Source organism: Coregonus clupeaformis, unplaced genomic scaffold (assembly GCF_020615455.1).
Source record: "Coregonus clupeaformis isolate EN_2021a unplaced genomic scaffold, ASM2061545v1 scaf4036, whole genome shotgun sequence".
NCBI lineage: Eukaryota > Metazoa > Chordata > Actinopteri > Salmoniformes > Salmonidae > Coregonus > Coregonus clupeaformis.
The window spans coordinates 17,539-32,753 of record NW_025537490.1 but is presented as its reverse complement, the minus strand read 5'-3'; the positions used below and the strand labels follow the sequence as shown (position 1 = coordinate 32,753).

The 15,215-nt window shown below is 45.2% G+C and overlaps 1 protein-coding gene across 5 annotated transcripts; it reads left to right on the top strand.

Annotated features, from left to right (window-relative positions):
* Positions 1-1,200: 1,200 nt before the first annotated feature.
* On the top strand, positions 1,201-12,492 carry LOC121582300 (protein mono-ADP-ribosyltransferase PARP6; the record flags this gene model as incomplete). 5 transcript variants are annotated; one of them, XM_045220493.1, is given in 16 exon segments in its annotated part: positions 1,201-1,350; positions 1,820-1,970; positions 2,823-2,876; positions 3,191-3,286; positions 3,664-3,756; positions 3,866-3,991; positions 4,168-4,233; positions 4,411-4,478; positions 4,779-4,827; positions 4,946-5,058; positions 6,279-6,351; positions 8,043-8,112; positions 10,188-10,267; positions 10,376-10,439; positions 10,575-10,659; positions 10,868-12,492. In XM_045220493.1, coding segments are annotated over 16 exon segments (1,441 nt in total), but the record flags the coding sequence as incomplete, so codon positions are not given.
* Positions 12,493-15,215: the final 2,723 nt, after the last annotated feature.

The following is a 15,215-nucleotide window of genomic DNA, read 5'->3' as shown; positions in this document are numbered from 1 at the left end:
CACCCATTGCTGACAGGTGTATAAAATCGAGCACACAGCCATACAATCTCCATAGAAAACATTGGCAGTAGAATGGCCTTGCAAAGTGCTCAGTGACTTTCAACGTGGCACCGTCATGGGATGCCACCTTTCCAACAAGTCAGTTCGTCAAATTTCTGCCCTGATAGAGCTGCCCCGGTCAACTGTAAGTGATGTTAAGTGGAAACATCTAGGAGCAACAACGGCTCAGCCACGAAGTGGTAGGCCACACAAGCTTATAGAATGGGACCGCCGAGTGCTGAAGTTTGTAGCGTGTAAAAATCGTCTGTCCTCGGTTCCAACACTCACTACCGAGTTCTAAACTGCCTCTGGAATCAACGTCAACACAAGAACTGTTCGTCGGGAGCTTCATGAAATGGGTTTCCATGGCCGAGCAGACGCACACAAGCCTAAGATCACCATGCGCAATGTGAAGCGTTGGTTGGAGTGGTGTAAAGCTCACCGCCATTGGACTCTGGAGCAGTGGAAATGCATTCTCTGGAGTGATGAATCACGCTTCACCATCTGGCAGTACGTCAGACGAATCTGGGTTTGGCGGATGTCAGGAGAATGCTACCTGCCCGAATGCATAGCGCCAACTGTAACGTTTGGTGGAGGAGGAATAATGGTCTGGTTCTGTTTTTCATGGTTTGGGCTAGGCCACTTAGTTCCAGTGAAGGGAAATCTTACCGCTACAGCATACAATGACATTCTAGACGATTCTGTGCTTCCAACTTTGTGGCAACAGTTTGTGGAAGGCCCTTTCCTGTTTCAGCATGACAATGCCCCTGTGCACAAGGCGATGTCCATACAGAAATGGTTTGTCTAGATCAACACCTTTGGGATGAATTGGAGCAGCGACTGCGAGCCACCTGTCCGCCCAACATCAGTGCCTGACCTCACTAATGCTCTTGTGGCTGAATGGAAGCAAGTCCCTGCAGCAATGTTCCGAAGCATCTAGTGGAAAGCCTTCCCAGAAGAGTGGAGGCTGTTATAGCAGCAAAGGGGTGACCGACTCCATATTAATGCTGATTTTTGGAGCGAGATGTTCGACGCGTAGGTGTCTCATACTTTTGGTCATGTAGTGTATATTATGGACTTAAATGTACAGTAGAGTCAATAACATCTGCTAATTGCGGCCAGATTCAGTGATTGTGACTGGTTGTGCTGTTTGCCCTATAGGATCCTGAGTACGTTCACATCCCAGCAGTGGAAGCATCTCAGTAATGAGTTCCTGAAGGCCCAGCAGGAGAAGAGACACAGCTGGTTCAAGGCCGGGGGAACCATCAAGAAGTTCCGCGCAGGACTCAGCATCTTCTCTCCCATCCCCAAGTATGGCTCCTATTACAGCATCTAGTACTATCACGGCTACTATTATAGTTTCATATTCATTTTCCTGGTCAGATGTCATCATCACTGTCATCTCCGTAGTCAATGGGTACGTTTACATCCATTCAATATTACAATTATTGTGAATACTCTGAATAATATCATATTTCGATTAAAACATTTACATGGTTTCCAAGAAGAACGATTTCACTTACAATCGTCTATACATGGACTGCGCATAATCAGGCTTCCTGATGGAAAAATGTATGGCCATAATCAGCTTAATATCGAATTATTAGTGTGCATGTAAACATGCTCACTAATTGGTTGCTCTGAACTTTCGTGTTCGTATAATTTTCTTGTGTAGGTGTCTGAATGTCTGTCTGTATGTGTATGTATACAGTACTTCCAGGTCTATGCAGTAATGGTCTCTGGGTTGTGTGTGTGTCTGTGTGTGTTTGTGTGTTCCCAGGTCCCCAAGCTTCCCTCTGATCCAGGACACGGTTCTGAAGGGGAAGCTGAGTGTTCCAGAGCTGAGGGTGACCCGGCTCATGAATCGCTCCATCTCCTGCACCATGAAGAACCCCAAGGGGGAGCTGTTCAGCTACCCCTCCAACAGCCAGGTCGGAGCCCACCGCCCCTCACCACCACCACCACACACCCCTCTCCTGACTGGCCCTCTTACCCCTACACACATCAGCACAGACAACACAATATTTATGTATTTTTATTTATTACGTTTATTTGGACAGGGTAATGTACAACAAAAACATACATCTCAGAAGTGAGAAGGGATGCGTTGCACCAGATTTTGCTAACAACTAATTTAGATCTGCAGTCCCCGGGCAGGTGAACATATAAACATGAAAACATTATATACAAAAGGACAACATACATTTTCAAAAGAGCAGTCAGGACATACAGACACGTTTCAAAACAGAGGTCAAGACGTTACACATACTGTAAAAGTCATTCCACCTATTGCTGTTGGACCTGATGATATTTGAGTTGTAAAACACATAAACACACGTCTAAATATTGCACAGAGCCCAGTTATTGCACCTAATGAAATTGCACGTGTGTGTATTTTGATGTGTATTCTATTGCATTAAAAAAAGTCAATGTGGCCTTACAGCTAGCTAGAACAGTCAAACACAATACATCAGCCATATCAGAAAACGCATGAATTCAGTAACAAGCAACTATTTCCCCATTCTATTATCCATACTATCTCAAAAAAATCTCATTTTGAACTACCTGAGAACTTTGACTGTTCCCCTCCCCAACCAACACACCTACAGTACTGTACCTACCTTCCTTCCTGAGCCTCTCCCTACCCATACCTGACATGGCTGGCACCGTGTCCCATAATGCTTTGTCTTCACTGTACCCATCAGACTGTGGCTGTCCCGGCGGCCAGGGCCCCAGCGCAGATTACCACGAGGCAGCTGATTGAATTGTTTTTCTCATCCCAGGCGGGCGGCCACTGCAAGAACATCCCTACCTTGGAATATGGGTTCTTAGTCCAGGTAGATACAACATCAAGGACAATGCTAGAGCCCTAATAGGCTTTTAGTTCACTCTAAACATCCTTCCAAAACAACTCCAAAGCACAAACACTGATAGGACTATCAAGAGTCAATTACCCTTACAGGAGTTAGAGGACATAGTATGTGCTTAAAGAAGGTCTCCACCTCTGTGTAATTGATTCATTAATTGAGTCGGATTAAAACATTGATAAGAGACCCAGTCACCTGATGATGTCATTATAGGATAGTGATATATGGGGCTGTTGGAGAGGAGGGAGTGATTGGCAGGAAAACCATGTTTTGTCTCCTGACAGATAATGAAATACTCGGAGCAGAGGATCCCCACTCTCAATGAGTACTGTGTGGTCTGTGACGAGCAGCACGTCTTTCAGAACGGATCCATGTTGAAGGTAGACCACTAAAAAAACATACAGTTTGAAGTGAATTCACAAACCCCTGTTATTTCTGCTTTATATCATATTTGCTTGATTCCAAAGAGCACTCCTTATGTTGTTTAAACGTTTCAATTATGTTATGAGCAAGTTTCTTTGTTTCACTCAGATTGATGTTTGTTGGTGTGCGTGTGTGCGTGTGTGCGTGTGTGTGTGTGTGTGTGTGTGTGTGTGTGTGTGTGTGTGTGTGTGTGTGTGTGTGTGTGTGTGTGTGTGTGTGTGTGTGTGTGTGTGTGTGTGTGTGTGTGTGTGTGTGTGTGTGTGTGTGTGTGTGTGCGTGTGCGTGTGCGTGTGCGTGTGCGTGTGTGTGTGTGTGTGTGTGTGTGTGTGCGCAGCCGGCTGTGTGCACTAGAGAGCTGTGTGTGTTCTCCTTCTACACTCTGGGTGTGATGTCAGGAGCAGCAGAGGAGGTGGCCACTGGAGCAGAGGTGACTGCCTGAATAACAACGCACATACACACTATCTCTATCCCCCTGTCTTGTCTGTCTGTCCCTGTCTATCTGGTGATAAGTGATCAGGTTTCATGTTGATCCCTAGGTGGTGGATCTGCTGGTGGCGATGTGTCGGGCTGCTCTGGAGTCTCCTCGTAAAAGCATCATCTTTGAGCCCTACCCGTCTGTGGTCGACCCCAACGATCCTAAGACTCTGGCCTTCAACCCAAAGGTTACTACTGTTGCTGTGGTTACACACCATGATACAGGATCTCATAATGTGTAATAACATTCTAACACATTTCTTTGGGCTCATTTCATGGGTTGTAGATATTAATCCAATGTTTTTCTCTCTCCCTGTCCTCCTGATGCCTGTCTCTGTGGCTTCCTCTTGCTCCCTGGTCACAGAAGAAGAACTATGAGAGATTGCAAAAAGCACTGGACAGTGTCATGTCCATCCGGGAAATGACCCAGGTACTGAGGCTGGGGGAGGCTGGGATGAAGGAAGGGCAGTTCTGTGCTGGACTTGGGCTGTAAAAAGAGACTATATACTGTATGTATTGTTGCATTGAATCGTCTCCTTGTCATATTTAGATTTGGAAGGGACGAAAGGATAGTGGGATGTGAAATAATGAAAGCTGTCTTTTACAGGGCTCATATCTGGAGATTAAGAAACAGATGGACAAACTGGACCCTCTGGCCCACCCTCTACTGCAGTGGTAGGTAGAAGGTCTCTGCTTACACACCCAGCAATCTAAACCTCCAACCCTGTTCTGCCTCTTTCACTAACCTGTTTTTCTTCACCCCACCCTATTCCTTCCTCTCTCTCTCTCTCTCAATACAATTTCAATTTAAGGGCTTTATTGGCATGGGAAACATATGTTTACATTGCCAAAGCAAGTGAAATAGATAATAAACAAAAATAAACTATAAGAAGATTAATAGTAAACATTACACTCACAAAAGTTCCAAAAGAATAAAGACATTTCAAATGTCTCTCTCTCTCTCTCTCTCTCTAGGATCATATCCAGTAACAGATCCCATATCGTCAAGCTGCCTCTGAGTAGGGTATGAATAACACAGATCTCTGATGTCTGCTCTTCCTCGTAACTGTTGCCGTGTGTTCTCCAGTATATGATGCTCTATTCTCTCTCTACTTCCTTCCGTCTTCCTCTCTCTCCTATAGCAACTGAAGTTCATGCACACATCCCACCAGTTCCTGTTACTCAGCAGCCCGCCTGCCAAGGAGGCACGCTTTCGCACCGCCAAGAAGCTCTACGGCAGCACATTTGCCTTCCAGTGAGTCCCCTCTCTCCCCCCTAAGGGTGCCACTCCCCTGTAGTGGTGTCCTATACAGTAAACTGGCAGCACCAACCTCCCCTTAACCATAGACTCCCACATACAGAATAGGTACTACGCTTTATTAAGATTAAAATCACTTTATTCGTCAATTGTACACAAAGTCCAACCGAAATGTATCCCAACCCCTCCCAAAGACACACAGGTTGGAGCAGTTGTTGTGGGGGTTAAGTGCCTTGCTCAAGGGCACAATGGCAGGCAACGGCATCTAGGATTAGATACCGGCATCCTCCGGTTGCCAGCTCACTTCTAGACCAATTCTTTCCCTGTTAGACCCGGGATTCGAACTGGCAACCCTCCAGTTGTTGGGTCACCTCTCTAACTGCTAGGCTACCTGCCGCCCAGTCTTATAGACAGAGACCCACATAGCTGGTAGTTACAGCATCCACCAGCTGACAGCACAGTGAACAGACACCACACCCTGTTTTCCCAGCAGTACTGGATCCCTGATGTAGTGATATCAGTATGAGCAACAGACAGAGTCAGACAGCCATGCCGCTGCAGTACGAAAGGCACTAAACAGAATTATGCATGGCACTATCTCAAAGCAATCAAAACTGGCTCAGTCCCTCAGGGAGCTTGCTGATTTAAATTCAACAACCACTCCTTAAACATTGTCTCTGCTAAGAATAACAGCATGGCTACCATGTTTCACCCCTGGGGTTTATTGGAATACAATAAGAGATGAGAGACGGTACAGTTTGATGTATTCCCACTGAGACTTCTATTCACGTAACATCCTGCTGCTGAAAAGAGAAGGAGTGATGATGTAATATCAGGAGATTTCTGAGCTGTGCTTGTGCTTTAGGTCCTCAGCCATTCTGCTGTTTTTAGCAAACAAACATGCCAAGTTTAGAAAATGTGAGAAAATAGAATTACTATCTCCTCGTACAATCAGCCAAAAACACAGTGTAAATAGACTTGTTGCATTGCCAATAAGATGTAGATATCTCACGGGCATGAATGCTTTGCTCAAGGTACAGTATAACAATCAGTCAATAAATAGTTGGCATGGAAATAATTGTGTTTTGAACGCTCTCTGCACAGCATTGTTGGAGCCTTTAGAAAGCACTGGCCACACATGAGAGGCCCTGTTTGAGGAAGAAGTGTTCAGTATTCACAGCTCTCCTTATCTCTCTCTCTCCCTGCACCTGCTCTAGTGGTTCCCATATAGAGAACTGGCACTCCGTTCTGAGAAATGGACTAGTCAATGCCTCTTATACCAAACTGCAGGTATGTAGCTCCAGCAGTTCGCTGAACTAAGACGCATCCTCCCTTGGACAGCGCCTGTCTGTCCTCCTCACACACAGTGCAGGTTGGCTGTCCAGCTGATCCATTTTGACAGTAACGGATGCCAGGTTTCTCTCTAATTGTATTGGACGCTTTAAAATGCCAGGCCCACCGGTAATTTCCCCTGGCATATGTCGAGCACTTCCTGTTTCCTGCTCTGACAGCAGCAGACGCCACGCCTCTTCCTGTCCTGATAGAGAGGCGGAGGGGCTGTGTTGTCTGCTGGGGGCTGGGGGTTACCAGTCGGCCTGGCTGGAGGCGTGGCTGCCTGGGTTGACCACTAAGAGCACTGAGTAGACTAGGTCAGAGGTTACGACTGCTGCCCCGCCCCATGTCTGTTTCGCTATTGAGGATCCACAGAGCGGGTGAGTGGGTGAGGGATCCAAGGAAGGTCAGTAACGGTCATCACATATACTGTCTCTCTTATTTTCCTCTATGCTGAACCTAATGATGTTTAATATGTATATGGCTGAACCTTCTGGTAGTTCAAGACACTGTACAAGACATTAAACCACATGCACAATCATCTATTTCTATGTCTATAGACTCTTAAGGTTCGTCCTGTATGCACCTTTGAAATGCGCCATCTCGCTACTTCCTGTAATTATATTTGCTGTATAAATGTGAGAAGTCAGCAGGGTGTTTGTTGTCAGTGAGTGGTTTATTATTAGTATATTACTGTATTAGAACCTTTGTTGTTAGATCTTTGAAGACTCATCTTTCATTTCCTTGTTCTGCATCCCACGCTCTCTCCCTCCTCTTCACCTTGAGCATTTGTTTGTTCATTATCTCACTCCATTGTTCTTTTCATCACAGTGTGATGGCTAACTCTCCTTCAACTTGTACAGCAAATCTCATTGTGTCTCTGTCTCTCTCACGATGTCCTTCAGATAAATGTCATCTCTGTCTTCTAGCCCTCATTCTGTTTTCTAAACTCAGAAGCTATTCTTCTTTCTCCATCCAGTTCTTCCTGCACTCTCACAAAGTATTTCTGTGGGTGTTCATGTCACCTCTCCACTGGAGCTGAAACTCTCACTGCTCTGCCATGGGTGACCATCAAACATTCCCCATCTTCATCATCCATCTTCATCCTCTTCATCCTCATCCTTCCCTTGTTCTGTCGCATTCCGTTCTGATGTAGTTCCACATCATTATGGATGGTTTACATGAATGTTCAACACAAGACTTCAACATGGACGTATGTTGCCTCACCTCAACATCTTATGAGGTCTTTGTGGGTAGTAGAACAGGAGACTATGTGGTTTTACAATAGACGATGTATTGCACTTTAGGCAGGTTTCTTATTCTATTGCACTTTACCTCGTGGTTCAACATTGAGCCCACTGTGGGCTACCTTCTACCTTCTCTCTGCACTGCTACCTCTCTGAGTGTGTCTCGTGTGTGTGTGTGTGTGTGTGTGTGTGTGTGTGTGTATGAGCGTGTATGAGCTTTTGTGTCTGTATGAGAGTGTGTCTCTGAGTGTATGTTCCTCTGGCAGTGTGTCTCTGAGTGTGTGTCTCTGAGTGTATGTTCCTCTGGCAGTGTGTCTCTGAGTGTGTGTGTGTGTGTCTCTTGAGTGTGTGCGGTGCTGCTGGGCTCTCAGTGATTCTTCCCCCTGCTCTTTTCAACACAAGCTGCATGGTGCAGCCTATGGAAAGGGCATCTATCTCAGCCCCATCTCCAGCATTTCCTTTGGATACTCAGGTAGGAATGACCCTCTGTCCTCCAGGCTATGGCCTGCCCTCTCTCTCTCTCTCTCTCTCTCTCTCTCTCTCTCTCTCTCTCTCTCTCTCTCTCTCTCTCTCTCTCTCTCTCTGTCTCTCTCTGTCTCTATCACTCCCTCTCTCTCACTCTCTCTCTCTCTCTGTCTCTCTGTCTCTCTCACTCTCTCTCCCTCTGTCTCTCTCTGTCTCTCTCTCTCACTCTCTCTCTCTCTGTCTTGCTCTCTCTCTCTCTCTGTCTGTCTGTCTGTCTCTCTCTCTCTCTCTCTCTCTCTCTCTCTCTCTCTCTCTCTCTCTCTCTCTCTCTCTCTCTCTCTCTCTCTCTCTCTCTCTCTCTCTCTCTCTCTGACTCTCTCACTCTCTGTCTCTCTCTGTCTCTCTCACTCTCTCTCTCTCTCTGTCTCTCTCTGTCTCTCTCTCTGTCTCGCTCTGTCGCTCTCTCTCTTTCTGTCTCTCTCGGTCTCTCTCTGTCTCTCTCTGTCTCTCTCTCTGTCTCTCTCTCTGTCTCTCTCTCTGTCTCTCTCTCTGTCTCGCTCTGTCTCTCTCTCTCTTTCTGTCTCTCTCGGTCTCTCTCTGTCTCTCTCTGTCTCTCTCTCTGTCTCTCTCTCTGTCTCGCTCTGTCTCTCTCTCTCTTTCTGTCTCTCTCTCTGTCTCTCTGTCTCTCTCTGTCTCTCTCTGTCTCTCTCACTCTCTCTCTCTCTATGTCTCTCTCTGTCTCTCTCTCTGTCTCACTCTGTCTCTCTCTCTCTTTCTGTCTCTCGCTCTCTCTCTGTCTCTCTCGGTCTCTGTCTCTCTCTGTCTCTCTCTGTCTCTCTCTCTCTGTCTCTCTCTCTGTCTCGCTCTGTCTCTCTCTCTCTTTCTGTCTCTCGCTCTCTCTCTGTCTCTCGCCCTCTCTCTGTCTCTGTCGCTGTCTATCTCTGTCTATCTCTGTCTCTCTCTGTCTCGCTCTGTCTCTCTCTCTCTGTCTCTCTCTCTGTCTCTCTCTGTCTCTCTCTCTGTCTCGCTCTGTCTCTCTCTCTCTTTCTGTCTCTCTCGGTCTCTCTCTGTCTCTCTCTGTCTCTCTCTCTGTCTCTCTCTCTGTCTCGCTCTGTCTCTCTCTCTCTTTCTGTCTCTCTCTCTGTCTCTCTGTCTCTCTCTGTCTCTCTGTCTCTCTCACTCTCTCTCTCTCTATGTCTCTCTCTGTCTCTCTCTCTGTCTCACTCTGTCTCTCTCTCTCTTTCTGTCTCTCGCTCTCTCTCTCTCGGTCTCTGTCTCTCTCTGTCTCTCTCTGTCTCTCTCTCTCTGTCTCTCTCTCTGTCTCGCTCTGTCTCTCTCTCTCTTTCTGTCTCTCGCTCTCTCTCTGTCTCTCGCTCTCTCTCTGTCTCTGTCGCTGTCTATCTCTGTCTATCTCTGTCTCTCTCTGTCTCGCTCTGTCTCTCTCTCTCTTTCTGTCTCTCGCTCTCACTCTCTCTCTGTCTCTCTCTGTCTCTCTCAGTCTCTCAGTCTCTCTCTCTCTCTCTCTCTCTGTCTCTCTCTCTGTCTCTGTCTCTCTCTCTGTCTCACTCTGTCTCTCTCTCTTTCTGTCTCTCGCTGTCTCTCTGTCTCTCTCTCCCTCTGTCTCACCCCTCGTCCTTCAGACTGTTGGCTGTGTCTGCTCTCTGTGTTCAGCTGACTTGTCTCTGTCTCTGCTACAGTCCATCTTCATCTATGGGTTGGGTTCACCTACCTGTGCTGTCCCTGTGCTACATTACCCTGTGTGTCCACTGTGGGGCTTCTGGTCTGGTCTGTATGTGTCTGGCTCTGTGCATTGCATATCACACCGTGCTGTGATCATGTGGTCATCTGATGTCATCTAGTTTTGTGTGCATGTGTGTCCAATTCTAACTGGGTAAGCAAGAAGCCATCTTTAAGTAAGGTTGAACAATACCCTGACCCTATGCCATCCTCACCTCCTCTGTTTTGTTCCATCAACAGAATCCAAAGTATGTTCAGCTGTTGACATGTTCAGCATATGGTTGTAACTCAGCTCCAGTACAGCTCTGACCAACGTTGTGTTTGTTTACATCCGTGTGTGTTCAGGGATGGGTAAAGGACAGCACCGCATGCCCACCAAAGATGAGCTGGTGCAGCGCTATAACCGTATGAATACCATTCCACAGGTACAGTGTCTGATGGTGAGAGACTCATAAATGTAGGACTTACAACCATTTTCCCTTTTGATACGGGTTTGAGCATTACATCATGTTCTGTATTGACTGCTTTCACAGAGCCGTCCTATCCAGTCAAGGTTTCTCCAGAGCAGGAATCTAAACTGCATTGCCCTTTGTGAAGGTAAATACTGTACCACATGAAATGTAAAGACTAGCTTGGTCAATTTTAGCCATTGTTCTGGATCATGAGGGGGGGAGGGGGGGGATTTGTTAACGATGTCCTGAACCTCCATGTCTCTCTGTCTGCCTGTCTCAGTGATCACATCCAAGGACCTACAGAAGCACGGCAACATCTGGGTGTGTCCTGTGTCCGACCACGTCTGCACACGCTTCTTCTTCGTGTGAGTATCCTCATCCTAACACTTCTCTTATCGTTCCCCTAGAAATCAACATGACTCATTGATTCCATCTGTTGTCTGTAAAGTTGTTTTTATGTTTCAGTAAGACATTCCACAACCATTGAACAAAAATAATGAACAATAAAAACAAGACAGCGAACTAACAGACACATTGTTTAATCTAATGTGAACTGTCACCTCTGTGTTGCAGGTACGAGGACGGCCAGGTAGGAGATGCCAATATCAACACCCAGGAGCCCAAGGTGCAGAAGGAGATCATGCGTGTGATCGGCACCCAGATCTACGCCAGCTAATGCAGGCTCCCCGGGGGTCCTTGGAGGAACAGGTCTGTACTGCAGATAGACAGACAGACAGAACTATAGACATAAATACAGACAGACATTTGGGAAACAAACTCAGACCAGATGAGGGAGGCTGATGATCTTTACGCATCATATCTACGGTCTCTTTTCCTTTCCTTTCCTCTCTTTTTATTCCTCTGCTTTCTGTTCTCCCTGTGTCTGGCTAGCATGTGTAAGATCATATGCTCCAGTGAGCCACACCCGTGGGCTAGATAGAGCTGGACAACACAGGGATGAAGCAAGGAAACCTTAGCTGGACTGGCTTGCCACATATACACACTCTGAGCTGAACTGCACAAACACACACACGCACGCACACACACACACACACACACACACTTCCCTTTCAGCCCCTGGTCTCTCATTTCCTCCTGAGCCACTGTCAGGCCTCATCCATTTTATTTTATCAGCTGCAATTTTGAGAATCCTTTGGACTATGTATCTATATTCATCAGTTCTCATTGTGAATATCTAGAAGAAGAACAAAGAATCATTCCAAATGTTTATTACGTCCCTCTGTGGGTATTGAATGATGGATCTACATGCATATATACGTTTGTTATTTTATTGTGTTTGCGAAGGCATTATCTCAGTGATCCGTTTATTTAATATTATTTGACTAATTACATAAATTAAAGGGCCAAGATGCAATTATCTCCCGGGGCAAAGCACTGTTCTACCATGCCTCGTCATGTAGTGGATCAGTTTGTCTTCAGTTACCTCAGACAGAGGGACCTGAAGCCCTCTGGTTGAATAACATGATCATATGTTACATACGAGAATCCAGCACTAACTAATATGCTAACAGTCTGTCAGGAGATACTAGTCACAGACAGACACAGACACAGCCTGCTCCCTCTGTAGACTAAAGGCTTCTCTTGTCTTCTCCTGATGTTTCATTTAGGGAAATTAGACCAGACAGTCAGAATGATAACACAGAGAGTACTTGTGCCCTCTAGACTGCTGAATCTGAGAGAGCATGATGTAAAACCCATAGCAACACTCTTCTTAGAGAAATCACACTGAAAAGAGGAGCTGTTCTACCATGGCCATAGACTTATCTTTGTGACTTTCTCCATAAAGTACAGGACATCCCATTCTTAGAGAGACTAGGGCAGTAACCCCAGATGAATCCATGCCCTACAGCCCAATATCCCTCCCTACCCAGAGGAGATATAATACATGGAGATATTATATGGCAATGGCTCTATTCACAGGACACTGGATGTTGTTCAAGTGCTTTACTTACATCTTTATGGTTTACCTTTGGGAATGGCTACATTGTGTTTAATTTACCCTGTTTATCAATTAGTTGTATGTATGTGTGGGTTATTTGTATTTTCTGTACTATTGTACATTATACTGGACATTGCACTTATTCAACATTTGCCTAGCCCAGATAAAATGTGTGTTCTCTCTCTCTCTCTCTCTCTCTCTCTCTCTCTCTCTCTCTCTCTCTCTCTCTCTCTCTCTCTCTCTCTCTCTCTCTCTCTATCTCTCGTTCTATGTATATATCTATATCTCTATCTCTATATATCTCTATCTCTCTCTCTATATATATATCTATATATCTATCTCTCTCTCTCTATATATATATATATCTATATATCTCTATCTCTCTCTCTCTATATATATATATATATATATCTATCTCTATCTATATCTCTCTCTATACAGTGAGGGAAAAAAGTATTTGATCCCCTGCTGATTTTGTACATTTGCCCACTGACAAAGACATGATCAGTCTATAATTTTTATGGTAGGTTTATTTGAACAGTGAGAGACAGAATAACAACAACAAAAATCCAGAAAAATGCATGTCAAAAATGTTATATATTGATTTGCATTTTAATGAGGGAAATAAGTATTTGACCCCTCTGCAAAACATGACTTAGTACTTGGTGGCAAAACCCTTGTTGGCAATCACAGAGGTCAGACGTTTCTTGTAGTTGGCCACCAGGTTTGCACACATCTCAGGAGGGATTTTGTCCCACTCCTCTTTGCAGATCTTCTCCAAGTCATTAAGGTTTCGAGGCTGACATTTGGCAACTTGAACCTTCAGCTCCCTCCACAGATTTTCTATGGGATTAAGGTCTGGAGACTGGCTAGGCCACTCCAGGACCTTAATGTGCTTCTTCTTGAGCCACTCCTTTGTTGCCTTGGCCGTGTGTTTTGGGTCATTGTCATGCTGGAATACGCATCCACGACCCATTTTCAATGCCCTGGCTGAGGGAAGGAGGTTCTCACCCAAGATTTGACGGTACATGGCCCCGTCCATCGTCCCTTTGATGCGGTGAAGTTGTCCTGTCCCCTTAGCAGAAAAACACCCCCAAAGCATAATGTTTCTATCTCCATGTTTGACGGTGGGGATGGTGTTCTTGGGGTCATAGGCAGCATTCCTCCTCCTCCAAACACGGCGAGTTGAGTTGATGCCAAAGAGATGGATTTTGGTCTCATCTGACCACAACACTTTCACTCAGTTCTCCTCTGAATCATTCAAATGTTCATTGGCAAACTTCAGACGGGCCTGTATATGTGCTTTCTTGAGCAGGGGGACCTTGCGGGCGCTGCAGGATTTCAGTCCTTCACGGCGTAGTGTGTTACCAATTGTTTTCTTGGTGGCTATGGTCCCAGCTGCCTTGAGATCATTGACAAGATCCTCCCGTGTAGTTCTGGGCTGATTCCTCACCGTTCTCATGATCATTGCAACTCCACGAGGTGAGATCTTGCATGGTTTTGCCACCAAGTACTAAGTCATGTTTTGCAGAGGGGTGAAATACTTATTTCCCTCATTAAAATGCAAATCAATTTATAACATTTTTGACTTGCGTTTTTCTGGATTTTTGTTGTTGTTATTCTGTCTCTCACTGTTCAAATAAACCTACCATTAAAATTATAGACTGATCATGTCTTAGTCAGTGGGCAAACGTACAAAATCAGCAGGGGATCAAATACTTTTTTCCCCTCACTGTATATATCGATCTCTATCTCTCTCTCTCTATATATATATATATATCTCTATCTACATATCTCTATCTCTCTCTCTCTCTCTCTCTTTCTCTCTCTCTCTCTCTCTCTCTCTCTCTCTCTCTCTCTCTCTATCTCTCTCTATCTCTCTATCTCTATCTCTCTCTCTCTCTCTCTCTCTCTCTCTCTCTCTCTCTCTCTCTCTCTCTCTCTCTATATATATATATATATATATATATATATATATATATCGCTCTGTCTACCTGTCTAGAGTGTAGAAAGAAAGGGAATCACAGAAAGATTTACATTTGGAGTAAAAGTAAACAAAACTACTAAATGTCCCTTCTGCTAAAATGTCTTCACTAGGACATACATACTGTACATGATGTAGTAATAGGTGCTGGGTACAAATGCAGAGCGGCGTTGGTGTTGAACAACAACAAGAGTGTATTGTAAATGTAAATATGGACTAGAGAAGGAGAAATGTACTGTTGGTAGAGAAATGGCTCTATCTGCACATGTAAATGATTGTTTGTAGAGATGGTAAGACTGGGGGAAACACCTTACAGAGCCTTCAATATCCAGTGCTCCTTCTGACTGCAGTATGTAGGACCCGTTGACAGCTGATACCTAGTGTTCCCCCCATAAAGGGTGACTGTGTACAGATCCCTATCTATTCTTGTCCCTGTCTGTCAGTGGTGTGTTCATGATGGTGACAACGATGGAAAGATATGATGAAAATAATGAATAAAGATTTTGCACAATTTTATTTATTGTCTTCTTTTCTTTTCGTAATGTTTAGAGAGTTGTTGATTGCATTGTGGAATGGAAAGGGTGTTGTTACCATATGATGTGACATGAAAATATGCACTGGTGTCTCGTAGACTGCAGGGGGCGTCCTCAGTCTGTGTGACTGCCCAGACATGATTACTGTCCACCATTCCAACTGTTGGAGCAGTGTGTCTCACTACCGTGAGGATCAATAGCGGTTTTATTAAACATCTAACTTGATCAATTTAAAATAACATTTATAGGCTATAGCCATTCCGGTGTACAGGTACATCGTGGTGATGCCAATCATTGTGGGGTTTGTGAGGTTGTGGGGTTTGGTCAGGCAAATGCATTAACAGGAGACCTGTTTGTTGTGCTTAGTGTTGGTAGGAAGGTGCTCCATATGGTGCCAGCAGGGAGCACTTTTCCCTCATAGAGAGGGGTTATTAAGATCTGTTC